General features: G+C 41.3%; 1 protein-coding gene across 3 annotated transcripts in view; it reads right to left on the bottom strand.

Moving 5' to 3' along the window:
* The window catches only part of FGFR2 (fibroblast growth factor receptor 2), an 81,293-nt gene that overhangs the window by 13,958 nt on the left and 50,409 nt on the right, over positions 1 to 16,926 (bottom strand). For 2 of the 3 annotated variants that reach the window (XM_051800382.1, XM_051800383.1), the window contains 4 exons: positions 14,237 to 14,381; positions 11,887 to 12,083; positions 3,622 to 3,773; positions 377 to 498 (listed from right to left, as the gene is read on the bottom strand). In XM_051800382.1, coding sequence (XP_051656342.1) covers positions 377 to 498; positions 3,622 to 3,773; positions 11,887 to 12,083; positions 14,237 to 14,381 — 616 coding nt within the window. Of the gene's footprint in view, positions 1 to 376; positions 499 to 3,621; positions 3,774 to 11,886; positions 12,084 to 14,236; positions 14,382 to 16,049; positions 16,198 to 16,926 lie in introns of all 3 variants that reach the window. The other variant, XM_051800380.1, reaches the window with a different exon arrangement.

Genomic DNA, 16,926 nt, shown 5'->3' on the forward strand with positions numbered 1-16,926 from the left:
CTATCAAACCTCCAATAACTACACCTCTCCTGCAAACTACCCTCACAATTAAATTCAAAATAAATAGGCACCAACCACCTGGACTGAATGGGGTAGGATCTACACATGGACAGCCTCTGACACGAAATAAACTAAAAGCAGAGAGACCCACACGATGTTAATACATCTCCTGGCTCCTAAATACTCACTGCTCAAGATAAACAGGCTGTCAAGGGCGCAGATTTACACCCCAAACTGCTGAAGGCTGAGGTCAGCTATGTGCTCTTTGACCCCCCCCACAACGATGACAGAGTTCAGATGCCACAAAAGAAACTTTCTGTGGATATGAGAACAGCCATATCGCCCATTCTGATCCCTAATCACCCAATTTTCTTACCTTTCAACATCTTCACTGCCACGGTCACTGCTTCTTTAGGCCTGTCTTTGTCAATCCCCACCGCTTCGGCCATGACGACCTGCCCAAAGCAACCCTCTCCCAGGGGCTTGCCCAGCGTCAGCCTAGAGGTGTAAACAGCAGATTAACACACAGCAGCTGGGCAAGGGATGCAGCCAGTGAAATTCCAGGGCTAAAACATAAAAAGCTTTCGGCAGCTTGCAGCAGCACGAAGCGTTTATCACATGGAACCAATAAGGCCCCGGGCCCGCGTTGGTTTTCGTGGGCGCCCGAGAGTGTTTTCTTAGGGATGGGAGAGCACCTAGAAAGGCACATCGGTCACCAAACCCAGCTTTCAAGCTCTCCCTCTCCTTGTAACAAGAGGCTGTACTCGATGGCTTGCAGGGAGACACAGCATGGAGGGGCAGAGCTTTCAGAGAGCATCAGACTGCAGCTGGAATTCAGGAGCAGCCAGCAACAGGACAGCTTTTCCTGTCACTGCAGCACGGCCACTCATCTTCATTTTCACATGGACTGCAGGGACGTGGAAGAAAAGTTTCTTTGTGTGTGTTGCCCTGTGGTTGCTTTCAGGCAGCTGATGACTGATAATATTAATACAGGTAGAACCATGATTATTTATCAGTTAGTACTAACTTTAAGAAGTCTCTTTAGGTGGCTTTGAGAAAATAACACCTTTTGTCATGGACAGTTCTCTGAGAAAGTTCAGAGTTGTAACTTTTGCATAGAAGAACTGTAATTTTGAGCCTTCTGACAACTGTTCTGGAAATTGTTTTATTGATGGAGCTGAGAACTACGTTAAGGGTGGTGTCAAGAGCAGGGGAATGTTTTAAATATGATTAACTCTTGTGACATAACAGCACAGTGCACACAGAAAGGAAAATCACACACACTGTCAGGCAGCTATATTTTAGCTCAAAATCCATATTCTTGCTTTTTGTTTGGGGATCCTTTGCCTAATGATCTCTTGTGCCAAAAGACAGAGACAGCAAGTCAGTTGACACCCAGCTGTGGGTAGTTACAGCACCCTTTTCTCTTTCTAGTGGCTGATGGGGTGGCCAGACAGAAGATACCAGAAGGTACCTCCTGCCTGCAGCTCCTGGGCTCAGCTCATAGAGGGGAGGCAGAGACTGGGGGAAACAAACTGAGTTGTAATCACAGCACCAACATAAAACTTCTTTAAAAGGAGCAGTCACTAAGTGGGCTCTGCAGAGTGCATTTTGTGTGGCATTTACCTGGTAGCAAAACCTGCTCGGCTCTGACAGACACAGAGATGTCGACCTCGACTTCATGAGGAGAAAGATATAGAATAAAAAAACAAACTTCAAAGCCTCTGGGCAAAATCTTTTTTGTTCCAGCCTAAGTGCTTAAGGGCCAGATTTGTTCTCCTTTACTGGAAGAGAATACCATGTAACACCCAGAACAGTGTTGTGCAGGAATCAGAGAGGGTGCTCAATGAGAGTGATGCTGCTAACATTACCCAGTGTAGGGGCCAGATTCAGGCAAACATTTTCATAAAGAAGTTCTCAAGGACTTGGTATTCCATGGTCAAAAGGAGGATTCACAGATGTGATACATGGACTCATTGTTAAAAGCATGGACTTCTGTCCTCCACAGTGAAACACAGCGAGAGGTTGTCAGGCCATCAGCAGAAGAGTGTTAGACCAGGGCTAAGTGATCTGAAATCCTCACCTATCTGCTCAGGCACAGGACAGAAGTCAGAGGTGGTTCCTCCCAAGGGCAGCCAGCACACTCTGTCAAATATGGGCTTTGACTTGGTGAGAATTCCTCGAGCTGTTTTGGATTGGTTTCTAAGGCAAATGCGAGTTTAAAAAGGTGCAAAGACTGAAGGGCAGCATATGCTATGCTGAGGTCATCCTGCATTTTCTCCAGAACTAAAATTGAATTTAGGATCTTGGCAGAGAACAAACATTTGCATTGGAAACTGGTTAATTTATGTGCCATTGCCCTGCTAGGACCAAAGTAACAAACCCCTCATTGTGTGCCTCCTGCCCCCCAACCTAATAAACTGCCTCTAAATAGCCTCCTTTCATTGCAAATCTGCTCCACCTCCATTTGTGCTGAACGCTGGGTTTAAATGTTTAGCAACTCTAAAATTTTCCGCATTTAGTGTATCCCCCCAGGGTATGGGCTGACAGAAGCACACAGACAGGCCCCCACTGTTGACTAGAATGCTGCAGGTGGCAATTACAGCATTTTACACTAGTTTTCAGCTACATCAATAAAACAATTTCCAGAACAGTTGTCAAAAGGTTCAAAATTGCAGTTCTTCTATTCAGAAGTTACAATCCTGAACTTTCAAACAGAACTGTCCATGATAAAAGGTGTTATTTACTCAAAGACACCTAAAGACTTCTTAGAGTTAGTACTGACTCTGATAAATAATCACGATTCTACCTGTGTTAATACTCTCTCTCTTCTGCATGTCTTTTTTATATTAAGAAATATGGTTACAGTTTTAATTATATTATTCAAAAACTCATTTTGTATGTTAGTCAACAGACTTTGAAGAAAATATTATGTAGCCACGTGAATTTGAATATATCAGAATTCAGTGTGTTCTGCTTGAAACCTAATACTTTTAAACCACAGAAGTTGTGCATACATGCACACAACATGCAAAATGTTGCCCTAAATCAAAAATCATCATCTCCATTAAGGCAGGTTAATGCAAAATCAACACCAAACCCTAGCCAGAGTCCTGACAGAAAGAAAAGGTTGTCTAACAGCAAAACCTAGACTTTCTGTATCTCCTACATGATATTGTATGACCTGTTTTTTAAATATTAACCAATTAAGTAGTCGACTAAGAAACGTGGTTTCGTGTTCAGAGGTATTGTTTAGGGAAAGCTTGACTGCCCTTCAACAATGCTTTTATGTGGACATTTTTCCCAGTCTAGATTATACCTAATCTGAAATAGTCACTCATTTCCTAACAGAGGAGTTACCTTTCATCAGAGTATCTGAAAACCCACAAGAAATCTGAAAATATAATCAGAAGGACAGGCAGAGAAAATTTAGCTACTATTTAACCAAACTGATTCCAGGTTATTTAATTGAATCTTGATGTTCAGAGGAGCTTCAGGTAATTGAGATTTTTCTTTAAAACTAAAGAAACCCTGGGAGATATCAGGAAAGATGCCTCCTCCTGTAATAGGCTAGGTTTTTCAGACATGTGTAGGTAGTGCCAAAGGAAATGGGCTACATACTTATCTCTTGGAAACTCCCACTTTGGATCTTCTGGCAACTCGTATTCCGAGACTCCTGCCAGCATGGGGGCATCAGCAGTGGAGGAGAGGCGGGTAGTTATCCTCACCAGGGGCGTGTTGGAGTTCATGGAGGAGCTCGAGTCCGCAGACACCTGGTGTTGCAATGCAAGGTGCAGGAAGAAAAGAAAAGAAGGCAGAGATGTAATCTCGACCCAAAATCTGAAAACCACCAGTACCTGATACCAAGCCAGCTCAGAACCATGGTATTAGGAGGTGGTTGAATCTACAGTCGTTTTTCTAGTGCACTGCTCTCTCATTTACCCTCCCTTGTAAGCACAATATTGACTCTCATTGCTGCCAAAGCTCTAAGTCTGCCCCACAGGCCAAAATCCATGCAAATCTTACATAAATTCACTCAGAATATATTAATTTGTTTATCAAATTAAGATTATTTTTTTTAATCAACTGACAGCATTTACATCACCACCCTCAGATATCTAAGTGGGCAGCTTATACCATAAGCAGAATTGACCAATAAATTCTCTTCTTCCACTCACTTCTAGTTGCCCACGTCACCATGGCTTTTCCCACACAACCAGGTGGGGGTGGGTGTCTTCTCCCAAAGAACAAGTGATAGGACAAGAGGAAGTGGCCTCCAGGGGAGGTTTAGATTGAGTATTAGGCACAACTTCTTCAATGGAAGGGTGGTCAAGCTTTGAAACGGGATGTGCAGGAAAGTGGTGAAGTCACCAGTCCTGGAGGGATTTAAAAGACCTGCAGATATAGCACCTGGGGTCATGGTTTAGTGGTGGACTTGGTAGGATCTTAAAGGTCTTTTCCAACCTACATGATTCTATTATACTATATTTTTCACGTTTTCAATATTAAGAGCATGAAGAAGCTATTACAATAATTGGGAGATACTTAAGTTTTCAATTAACCACATTCTTAATTAGAGATTCTGCAGGCAACGTGGAGAAGAGGTCCTAAAAATAATTTAATGCCCGATGTTTTGAAACTTTGGAGTGTGATTTCTCATCAGCCTCAACATTTTCCTCAGAGCAGCAAAGGCACTTAATGATAAATGTACTGAAAAAGGAGACAGCTGTTCCACCTGTGTAATTTTGGTGTGAATGGTGTGAACCTTCTGTAATGCTCTTTCCTCAAACCTGCAAGCAGCAGCCTGTCATCTGCTGACTTCAGAGTTTCAAGTGAATACTAACACAAAAAAAAATGCTTGTATTGCCAGTCTTCCCTTCTTTGAAGTGTGAATCCTCCTTCTCTCTTCAGGCCAAGCCCAAATCCCGTGGCCAAGCTGGGCTGCCGGTTGTTTCACAGTGACATCTCTGGTACCCATCCTCACACCAGGCAGCAGGAGGTTCTTCTCTTGGACCCTGCCCAAGCTGGAAGCCTGGAACACCAGAGTAACTACCACCCTCATCACCTGGACTTGACTTTGACACCACACTTGCTCATGTAAAATGTCACCAGGCTACAGTTTGGTTCCATGGGCCTTATAACTAGATTAAAAAAGCAATTCTAAGCAAACAGATCGTAACAGCATTCAAGTGCAAATCAGGGAGACACAGTGATATGGACACAAAATCCACTTGTCTCAATGACATATGGGAAGTCCAACTTTGTGGTTCCTTAAGTCCAATTAAGAATTAGTGTCTCAGCCCACAGAATTACTTGAGTTCCTCAGAATGGGACTGAAAGGTTTTTGTAAGTCATGTTGTTACACAGAGTATTTTGGCAAGACTAAGGCTCTCAAATTTCTCATCACAACTCTCACCATCTGCTTTGTTTGTGAGCTCTTTTTGCTGGTAGACATCCTCAAACCCATCTCATTAAACGTATTTGTCTTCTTGACACAACTTTCTAAGATCAGAGATTAAGAGTGGAAGGGTTTCATTGGGAAGAAAGTGTCAAGGATAGCCATGAGAAAATTAATCTTGGTGACCAGATTTGCAGCTGACAGACCTTTCCTGGCATGAGAAGCAGCTCCTGCAGGCAAGATGTGGTGTCTATGGAAGGAGAGAGTCTAACTGCACAAACAAGGCCACCATTCAAAAAAGAGAGGTGGACTGCTTCCTCCTCATTCATCCCACCAGCATGAATGATAATATTGACTTTCAGCAAATATAAGCACCTGGCACGTTCCTCTAGGAAAATAAATCCAGTGACCACTTGGGATACAAACAGAAAAGTACTATTAAGGCAGACTATGGAGCTCTAAATAAATCATAAGTGAATACTGAACGGAGTCCTTCTAGAGAGATGCTGCCATGGCCAGTCTGCAGAGGGGAACTCACCTGCTGGACAAACCAGCATGAGAACCAGGGCTGGAATCAGACTTCCTTTTTTTTTTTTTTTTTGCTCATTTTCATTATTTCATTACAGTTTAAAAACGATGCTTCACAAAATGAACCAACTCAGCATAGAGAAATGTGCAAATCTCCATGACCAATGTGGCACTTCCTCTGCCCTTACCCCTGACTTTCCTGAATTCCATTTTTCTATTACTTCTTGTTTCCATTTTTTCATCTCTCACCATAATCCTATTAACACTCTATGACCACTTCCTCCATATTTCCAAAATCTACCTCCTATTCTCCAGCCATTCTACCAAGATCTTTATTCAAGTTTTGATTATTATTTCTTTATTAACATTGCCTTTACTTCCATACCTGTCTTTGCCATTATAGCCATTGTCTTCAGGGACATCAGGAAGGCATGAAAATCAAGCTAAAAAATTTAGATTATATACCTTACACATGAGGAATGGTTCAAAATGTTCTGGGGTCTTTTATTTTTTCATGAAACACAATAATTGTATCAGACAATTATTTGGATCTCTTCCAGAGTTTCATCTTTTCACTAGCTCTACATTCCCCATCCAGCAGTCTTAGCATGGGTAAAGCCTATAAATGTAAACTTGCAATAAACTAAAACACTCCTTTTAACATTTTTGCACATTTTTACTTCACAGAAGAACTGGATGATGGACCAGAGATGCTGTAGGTAACCAAAGTGCATTAATGTGGATAGGAATGATGAGAAATCCAGAGGAACTACTCAGTGTCTGGGAGAAGAAAAATGGACTGTACTCCCAGGGAATATTCTTCTGATTGATTAACTGGAGCAGTACAAGGAGTTACAGGAGCTCAAGGGCTATAAAAATCTGCTCCAAAAAAGATGAAGCCAACGCAGTCTGGCCTGTGGTTGGAGGAGATTTTCTATTTCAAAATGGCCTTTCACCTTTCCTGCAATAATAAAGAATTAACCTTTGATCCCATCCCTTAAGCATCTTTTTTCACTGCCTTAGAGCACACCATAAAACAGGGAGGAAAATCCTACCTATTCCAAGGTCAGTAGGCACGGTCAATTGTAATCTACATTATACATTTAAGTAACAGCACATAGAAAGCCTTTTTCCAGCCTGCCACTTGCAACACTGCCCTCCAACCCCTTACCACGCAGGTTAACCTGATGTAGGTGAATTAGACACCTTCAAGGTCCACTCAGCACATTGGTGACACCTGTTTTAAGTGATGACACTACACTAAAGAGGTATTTTGAGTGCTTAATTAAAGCAAGGCAGGCAGAAGTCAGCTTGAATGGAGCAGAGCACTGAAAGACCTATTATGGTATATGTTAACCTCAACAGGAAGGCAGCCCTCCACCAGAAAATATTCTCTGTGTGCTTCCTTTCTGCTTTTAGGAGGATAGAACTAAGAACAGTACCAGCCTCAGATAGATCTTTAGCTCCATATCTGCTCTTGGGATGGAGAAAAGCCCATTGTGTCCAAACCTCCTGCATCAATGCATGATTATATCCCCATTTTAACAACATATTTTTCCTTTGGCTGTGTTTAATCAGCTCTCAGTTAATGCTTTACAAGCATTTCTAAGCAGAAGAGCATTTAAAACAAACAAATCTTTGCTGGAATCTTTAAATGCCATGTGGCAAAATCAGCTGCAGAGCAGTGTGTAATTGTCTGTAATTGATTATGAAGGGTGTTTTCCTCCACTGATAATTCATACCATGTCCTGAAGCCTAGCTCTGGCAGTCAGGCTGTGAGATTTTAGCAGCCATGCAGTGATTTCCTATAATTGTCAGTCTTTGTGAAGGCTCTGCTATAAAAGTTAATCTGAAGTCATATGCATATATGTATATCTATAATTAGTAAGTGATGCTGGTAGCTGCTGATAGAAACAGTCCACCTGAGTGACCAGATCTAGGAAAATATAAGGCTAAATGCACTATACAGAACTGAGTAACCCTAATGTTAAGTACTGATGTTTAAAACACATGCACCACCCCTGCATGAAAAGCTCTCCTTTTGAAACACCTCCACACAAAATAAAGTCCTATGAGTACTACCAGGCAAGACAATGGTTTACATATAGAGAAAACCAAGGATAAAGAAAAAATAAAATAGGTATTAGGGTAAATAGTTGTGTATTAATCTTTGTGTTTCACAGTCTATTCCTTTAAATAAATGATATTTTCACAGCTCAATACCAGGAGAAACACTACATGACTCTCTCCTTTTCCCTGATTACTTTTCTTCTTTCCAGATTCCAGCTGCCATTATTATTTTGAATTATCTATTATAATTTTGAATTACCTATTTTGCTGGGTGAGCTCAAGTCTTACTTTAAACCAATCAGCCTTTGTTCATCACAATTATGCTCATTGTATCTTTATGAAGGATTAGACGCAACAACAACTTTAGACATAAATTAATGGGAATGTATTTTAAATACTAAGCATAAAAAGATCACTGCTCTCTATTTAAGAAACATACTTGAGGGGGTCCAAATTTGACAGATTGCCTCTGGTAGCCCTAATAAAACACTCCAGTGATGACAAACACTTGACTTTGACTGGGCAAGTCACAAGGGATGGGACTGTCTTTTTGCCTGTTTCAAGTATAATTTATTTGTTAAGAGAAAGCTCTATAAAGTAAAAGTATATCCTATTGAAGGCTACAATTTATCTTTTGGTTCACTGAACCTGTCACTTAAAGCCTGTATTGCAAATCAGCCTGTGAGGTTCAATCCTACAAACACCCTCACAAGCTGGTACCTCCCTGCAGGCCATGGCCAACACCAACAGGGCATTGCAGCTCCCTGCTTGCATGGAAAGAAAAGGAGCTGCTTGCTGGATTTCCCAGTAAAAACCTGAAAACCAAGCAGCAGATCCTGGTGAGGCTGAGGATTGCAGGGGGAGGGAACTGATAACTCCTGACTTCATCACGACCCTTCCTGTGAAGGCGAAAGGAGCCGCCTTTTGGCAAGGGAAAAACACGCCTGCCTGTGGGGAACGATGAAATCCTGCAGTGGCTCAGACTAAAGAGTGTAGGGGAATCCAGGCCTGCAAACCAAACCACATGTAGCTCAGCAAGACTCTTCTCCTGCTCAGACAGGATGGCATCAGAGCCCTGCAAACGCCTCCTTGTGAACCAGGATTATTTTCATACCCGTATCCTTAGGGAGCCTGACCCAGCAGCAGAGAGCTTTGAAAACAATATCAAGAATTTCCCAATCCATGGCCTCATTTCTCTGGAACTCCAACAAATCCCATCACCCAACCCTGGATCTCTGGCCCATTTTCACAGTCTACCTGCCACGAGCATCTTCCCTGCTCACTCTCACCCATCCTCCCAACTCAGCCACTTTCTCTATTCCTCCCACACACAGCACAGAGGCAAGGGAGAACCTTCTGGGATCAACAGATAAATAAAGGTTCAGTGACAAAACCCCACCAGGCTTTAAATACAACTCTCTGAAATACAAATAAACTGAAACAAAGTGAACTTGGTGGTACAACAAAGCAGAGTTGAATAATCCAGAAACAAACACACCCAGCAAATAAAACAGGGATTATTTTTCAATTCCTCATTTCTGGCAACAATTCTGAAATCCAAAACCAGCTTTAAGAGATGCAGAAGCTAAACAACTACTGCAGCCTCAGTACCAAGGAGATGCTAACTAAAATTTTAGGAATCTTCAGTTCTGACAAGCAAGTCTTCAGTGACTGTTTGTCTCGTCCTGCCTCTGCAACCTGACCAGTGAAATCATCAAACCAGAAACACGGATTGCTCGTAACACAGTAGTTACATTTTCCTCCATGAAGACAAAAAGGCAGAGAGCCCTTCAATGAGAAGCTCCTGTTAACAAAACAGCACTAGGAATAATTGAGAGTAGTGGAATTTTTGCTCAGGGGTTGAAACAGCATTTGCACTTTCAAATACAAAACAGTTTTTTTAAAAAAAAATTGTTCCCACTTCTGAAAGCAAAATGCCCTTTCAGATAAGAAAACATAGAAAACCAAAACAGATAAAACCCAATGTGACAAACACGTTGCAAGACAGTTTGGTTTTTTTCCCCTCTGTGAAAACAATAGCTTTGGAGAAGGTCCTTATTGCATCATTTAATGATAAACAGCTAAAGTGAGGGCAGTGGTTGGCACTGCTGTCACATGAAGTGAAATAACACTACCCCCTGAGGAACCATTTCCCACTGACACAACTGAGCTCACACCAAAACTGAGGTATTTTTTATGCCCTCAACTTATCTCTGAGTCATCATGATGCTTTTATATTCAGGCAGAAATCTAATAAATGTCTTCTATCTGAGCAGCTGATATGGATCTCTCTCTCTCTGGCTAAATACACAACATTTGAAAAGCCTCCTTTGTCCAGAAAGATACACAGATTTCTAGCCAGAGATGTGTGAATTGAGCTGAGGGCTCCTCATCACTCCTTCTGATACAGAGTCAAAAGTCCCTCTCCACCCTAGTGATATTCAAGCAAATGAGTAAAATCATGAAATCCCAGAAAAACAAACAACCCAAACCAAAACCCCCAAAGTGGCCAAGAAAGTCAGAAAAAAAATAAGAATTAACACTTTTGCTCATAAAAGAAACCAAATATTTTTCAGATTGGACGAAGTTCATGTCCTCCACTTTAAGATTTTGTAAAATACTGCATTCAGAGGAAGAAGGCTAAAGCATTACTACTCCCTGGTATTTTTAACCAAGGAGATTCAGGAACCATGAAACATGGGTTCAGTAAAAAGTAATACTGTTCAAAACCTCCCACTCTGTGTGCCTGTGCATCTAATTTCAAACACCTACCCACACTGAAGAAGGATTTTTAAGGTACATGACAATGACAATAGTCTGGACAGGCTGTAAAAACAATCTGCAGAAATTCTGCACCACTTATTTGTGGTGCTGACAGACCCAAACTGAGCCCTCATCTCCAAACCCCAAGACCAGAGCCTGGACCCAACCCTTCTAGATGGTCCCTATTTTGGATTATAAGGTGAACCACAGCCTCAGATACCAACATCCCCCAGTCTTGCAGGGCTGAAACCTGAGGGAGGATTTACTGGGTGCAGAGGTCTGTTCTTGAAGATCTACTGCATGAAAATCAAAACCTATTAATCTCCAGCTTCTAAAAAACCAAGTCCTCCAGGAGAGGATAGCATGTGGGAATGGAGGCTGTTTTTTCCTGTGATAAAGCCAAAGTCCTGTTACTCCTTCAGCTGGTTTGTTGCCCGTGGTGTTGCCCTCTCCAGAAATGCTCGTTGCCAGCCACAAACAATCACAAAACATATTTCATGCAATGATGTTGTGCACCTTTTAAGTCTGACATTTGCTTTTTGTTCCTTGCTCAAAAGCATCAACATCTTAATCAAACTGTCCAAGATCTGATATAGTATCTCCCCTATTTTTACTTTACTGTAGTCTTTTTTCTATTTTGGGGTGTTCTCTGGATGCTTAGCTATAAAATTCCCTCCCCTCGGTCTTCAAAATCCTTCCTGAAAAGTACCTCCTGTGTCTGGTACCTAGTTACCACAATAATAATCACCTTAGAAACATTATAAATACACAATTAAACAGGATTATGTTCCAAAGTCCATTAAGTCAGCAAAATTTTTTCCATGGACTTCAATGAGCTGTGGGATCGGGCCATAAAATACTTTAACTATATTTTTTCCATCTCTAGGCTGTTAATACAGAACCTACCCCATTTTTCACATTTCTCCCTGCCCTGATTTCCTCACCTTGAAAGACAACCGCTGAGCTGAGGATGCACTTCCTTCCCACGCCGGATTAAATCCCACCCCCATCGCAATTTGGTACATAACACTTGTTGCATTCCCCTTCCCATAGCTTTCAGGAGGAGGACGTGCTGGCTGGGTTGTTTGGTAAAAAGTTTTTTAAACTCTTTATCTACTTTCTGTTACCTGTCTGCGCAGAGGGATTCGCTTGGTCAGCTTGTGGACAGCGGGCTGGCTGCTGAAATCCGGCTTCTTGGTGGTGTTCCTCATGCGGCACACGACGACTGTCAGCACCATGCAGGCAATTAAGAAGACCCCTATGCAGTAAATTGCTATTTCCAGGTAGTCTGGAGACGTTGGGTATTCCTTTTCCTTCTCAGGAGCTGCATTGGAAGTTTTTAGGAGGGAACAATCATGCCACAGGGTTAGCACAGGGCACAGGCATGGTCGCACGTGGAACGAGTTGAAATGGTAAGACATAATCAGTTCCTGCAGTGACCGTGTGACATTCAGGATACTGTTAAATGTTTAGGCCATCTTGCAATCTGAGAGTAATTTCTCTTCCTAGATCACTGCTTTGACTTCTCAGTTTGCCACTGAGTGTGAAACTGTGTGTCTATGTATACACATATAGGCATATACATGTGTCTGCCTACACATATATATTGAAATATTGCACGATCAAGCATAATTTTAGGGGGTGGAAGAACTGTTCAAACTGGGTTCAGCTTCATTTTGTTACTGGAGTCAAACTTCTAAAGCACTATAATTCTTTTGAACCACACAAAAACATAACTAAAGTTAAAACATTGAATTAGCTAGACTAAAAGAAAAGTGTCTAAATTCGCAAATAGACGTTTCTGCTTGAGTCTGCATTGCTTGTTTAACATAAATTTTCAGTAGCATCTCAAAATACAGAGGGAAGAGAGGATGACTCAGTCCCTCATCATGTCTATACACCCAGGGGTTTCAAAAGGGTTTCAGGACCTGGCTGTCCAGCTGCTTAACCTGTTGCACCTCATGTTGGATGCCCAGCTTCCTTGAGCTCCTTTGAGGAGCCCAGTGCTGGATTAAAAAATCATAATTCAAGTGAAAAATGCTAATGAATCAGTCCTCTTTTGTGAGGACTGTGTATTTCAAGTAACCTCATCAGTGGTTACTGGTCTATGAGATTAGACTTTAGTGGGAGTGGTTTCACCATAGCTGTTACTCTGATTGAAACCATTCTGAAATTATCTCCGAGACAGTTATATGTGCAAACACTGTCCCTAAACCCTTATCTGGGATTCAACCCCTGGATAAACAGCATTCCACAGCAATCAGTGGTCACTCCACAAGCAATGCACGTTCAAGCCGAAATTTTCTTGTGCCTTTCTAGGCTTATAAAAATACTTTGGTCAAGAAAATTGGTTAAAAAAAAAATGCTGTTCAAGCACTTGCAAAATGCAAACACTGCTAGCAGAAGCAAGCTCTACACAAACACTGCTCTGCCTGCTTGGTAACAGACCACACAGGCTTGGTGTTCACTTAACAGTGGGATGGAATCAAGCTGCATTGTTGAATATATTTTTAATAAAGGGTAAGAAATTATCTGCAGAAAGTGGGCCTGTTTAACTCCCATACGATGAACCTCAGCAATACGCACATGCAGGTTTCGTACCTCTTACTTAGGATTAATTAATAAATTAATAAACAATTAATAAATGTTAAGCACAAGATGACCCAGCAAACCTCAGGTGGTTCATGTTTTTTCAAAGGAACTCCTGAAGCAGCTGCCAACAGTTATAAACGAGAAAATTTGACCAGTGTCAAAACCAGCTACAGTTACATCTTCTAACAGCTGATAACAATTTTCAGGCAACAAAGCACATTGATGTTTGTTTCTTTTAAGGACAGAAACATCATCAACACCAGAACAGCAAGACATGCTTTGCAGCAAAAGCAAATGACTACTTGTTTTCTTAGAGCATGCAATGTTTAAAGATGCACGGAGCTGATTCCCAAGATATGGAAGGCACTGCTTCTGTACGTGATCCGTTGGCACTGAAATTAGAATTTCCAGATTTGCATGACAGGTAAAAGTGAATTTAAGTACACTGAATAGCTCAGGTATTTTAACGAACCAGTGGCCAAATTGTTCCAGACTTCATAACAAACTGAATTTCATCCTCTTGAAAGAGTTTACAATGATTTACGTGCTGATTTTCAGTTGTCTCACTGAAGCGCTAAGGAAATGCAGTTCCTTAGCATTTCTGATGAACATTTAACAGATTTTAAGAGTAAGAATATTTCAATAAGTGCAATAGCCACACACTCCCCCTCCTATGTTTTTGTTGTTAGGTTTTTGGAGTTCCAAATACACGACAAAACAATTAATTGGCTTGAGACAACTGTGTTTAAAAAAACCAAAATCATTGTAAAAGTGCCTTTTTTTTTATTTTTGAGACAGAAGCTGTGCTAATTCTGCAGCAATCAACAAGGGGAGGAAAAAAAAAAAAAAAAAGAGGAAAAACCACAGAAAGAGAGCAGTGTATACCTGGCAGAACTGTCAACCATGCAGTGTGAAAGGATATCCCAATAGAATTACCCGCCAAGCATGTATACTCCCCAGCATCCTCAAAAGTTACATTCCGTATATAGAGAACCTCAATCTCTTTGTCCGTGGTGTTAACACCGGCAGCCTAAAAAAAAAACAAGAGGGAAGCAAGAGAAAAAAAAAGCTAGACACTGAGAGAATTGTTGTGGATAGGGAGATGTGGAGCCACGGGGCTTTGCACTTTGTAAAGGCAGAGGTGGAGAGATGCAAAGCTCCTTTCCCCATCCACAGTCCCTCATCCAAAAGGCATTTACCAACAGGTCCCAGCTCACCTCAGAAAGTAATCAACACCCTTCACCAGACCTAAACTCACCACCTAGACATGCATGCAATCAAATGACATGGAAAAATTAACCCACAAAGCTGCTTTTTTTTTTCCTTCTTCTTTTTTAATAAAAGAAAGTTGAAAGAAAAACAAGGAGAAAACAAAGTAGGACAGAACGTGGGGTCCTTCACATGTAGATACCTGTTTGAGAGGAAAGAATTTACTATAAAAACATACTCTAAAAGGACTAAAAAAAAAAAAGAGGTGTGAATTCTGCTCCAAAAGACACAACTTAGTGTCTGTTTTAAGCACTGTATGATCCTTGAATCAACCAATGCACTACATTTTTGTGTAGCAACTACTACTGTGCGCTGTGCAGAGTTACCAGATGTCATTTTAATCTCAAGTCTGGTAATATTTGGTAATATTTGCTCAGAAGCACAGTGGAAGGTATCTCAACTCGTGTTCAAAAACAATCAGTTGTGGCTCTCACAGGTGAGAAGAAAAATAGACTCAAAAAGCTCGAGAACCATGAGATGGAAATGAAATACGTTTTTCTACGTACTAAAGCTTTAAAAAAAATATGCATGTTTTCGGGTTTTTTCTAGTCATCTTTCAAATTTGCTAAATCTCTGTCTTGACAAGTCACTGTGCAGCAAACCAAGGATCAGTGATTATCCAAACTCATACAAGTGGAGTAAATCTTAGATCTGGAACTTCCCAGCTGTCCCAGATGGGCACACCGGGGCACCAGCACCAAGGCCTCTGTGATGGAGATTCAGAGAAATTAATCTTTGCTGCTTTTTGTCTCTTGTTCCATTCAAAAATGCTACTTTGAAATAAACGATGAAGGAATAAATACCCTTTCACCAGACCATTTTGAAGTAAATTTAGTTGTGAGCTGTAGTCACACGGTTGCCAGTCTTTATTATTACTGCTGAGTAACCACCAGCTAGTAAGAGGTGAATAACAACTGGAAACCCCTCCCAGCCCTGCAGAGTCACAGGTGAGGTGGGAAACTGTGACTAAACTGACCTGACCTGTGCTTTAGTGGGTACTTATATGAACATTTAAAATAAATAAATAAATAAATAGATAGATAGATAAATAAATAAATAAATGTACACCTATGTGTGTATATGTATAAATAAATGTACACTAATTAGGTTGTAATTCCATTATTCAATGTGAACCCTACGTATGAACTGCAAGGTATGCAGAATTAACACCAAAACTGGACATAAACACACAAACACAAAGACACCAAAGAGAGAGAATAAAGATCAGCATCAGAAACCAGTGCTTATGGCACACACAGAATATTGTGGGAATTTTTCCATGGCTGCTGGTGTAACACCAGTTGCATCACCGAAGGAGGATTACACATATACCACAAGGCCAGAGAGTATCCTACAAGCTGCCTGCAGTCTCCCAAAGCACCATTTTTTCCAGCTTCTACATCCAGCTTGCTTTAAAAAACATTGTTACCTTGTACACTTGGCAGAACAGAGAGCCAGGCAGACTGGTTGGCCTCCCCTATATAATTGGAGACCTTACAAATATATTCTCCAGCGTCCGCCTCTGTCACATTGTACAGTGTCAGCACTTCAGCATTGGAACTATTTATCCCCGAGTGCTAGAATAGACCAATAACACAGGAGAACAATGTCACTGCTGCCCAAAACCCACACCAACCTGTCTATGGTCCCACCACCAACACGTCACAAGAACAAGGCTTCCACTTCAGACAGGGATCAGCGTCAAAACATTGGAAGTTTGGGGTTTGTTGAGGGTTTTTTTTGTTTGAAGTCTTTTTACGTCCAAAGCATCACGTGAAAAGTTAGAAAACAGCAGCGTGGGGGGAAAAAAAAGCACCTGTGCAGGTACACTGGCTGTTGTGGAGCAAGAAGGTGCAGAACTGGCTGTCCTATCTGCCAGCACACTGAGCTTTGGCAATGCCAGCTCGGAAAACTTTAGGGTTTCCTTGGTCAGGCTTGCTCAAAATGCCTGCTGGCAGGAATGACACTACTGATACACCAGTAAAAAACCAGACATCTCTGCAGGTTCAGCATCCAGATGATCCAACCCTGCCAACAAGCTTTTGGCAGCAGGTGCCACGTTACTTTGAAATAAAGGGGTTGAAGAAATACGAAAGAAATGGAGTAGATTGTCCCAGGTACGTTTTGGATGCTTTCTGCCCACACAGTAATATCAATGATGTTCTTTAAGAGGGTTTTTAACTTTTTTTCTGAATAACTCACGCCTGAAACATTCAGAGATGAAGGAAGTTTTAAGGGAGTAAAAAAGAACAAAATAAGCTGCACAATTAGCATTTAGCCAACCAAATGATACTGTTTCATATGTA

This window comes from Manacus candei, unplaced genomic scaffold, assembly GCF_025592945.1.
Source record: "Manacus candei isolate 608988 ecotype Guabito, Panama unplaced genomic scaffold, ASM2559294v1 h1tg000050l, whole genome shotgun sequence".
Lineage (NCBI taxonomy): Eukaryota > Metazoa > Chordata > Aves > Passeriformes > Pipridae > Manacus > Manacus candei.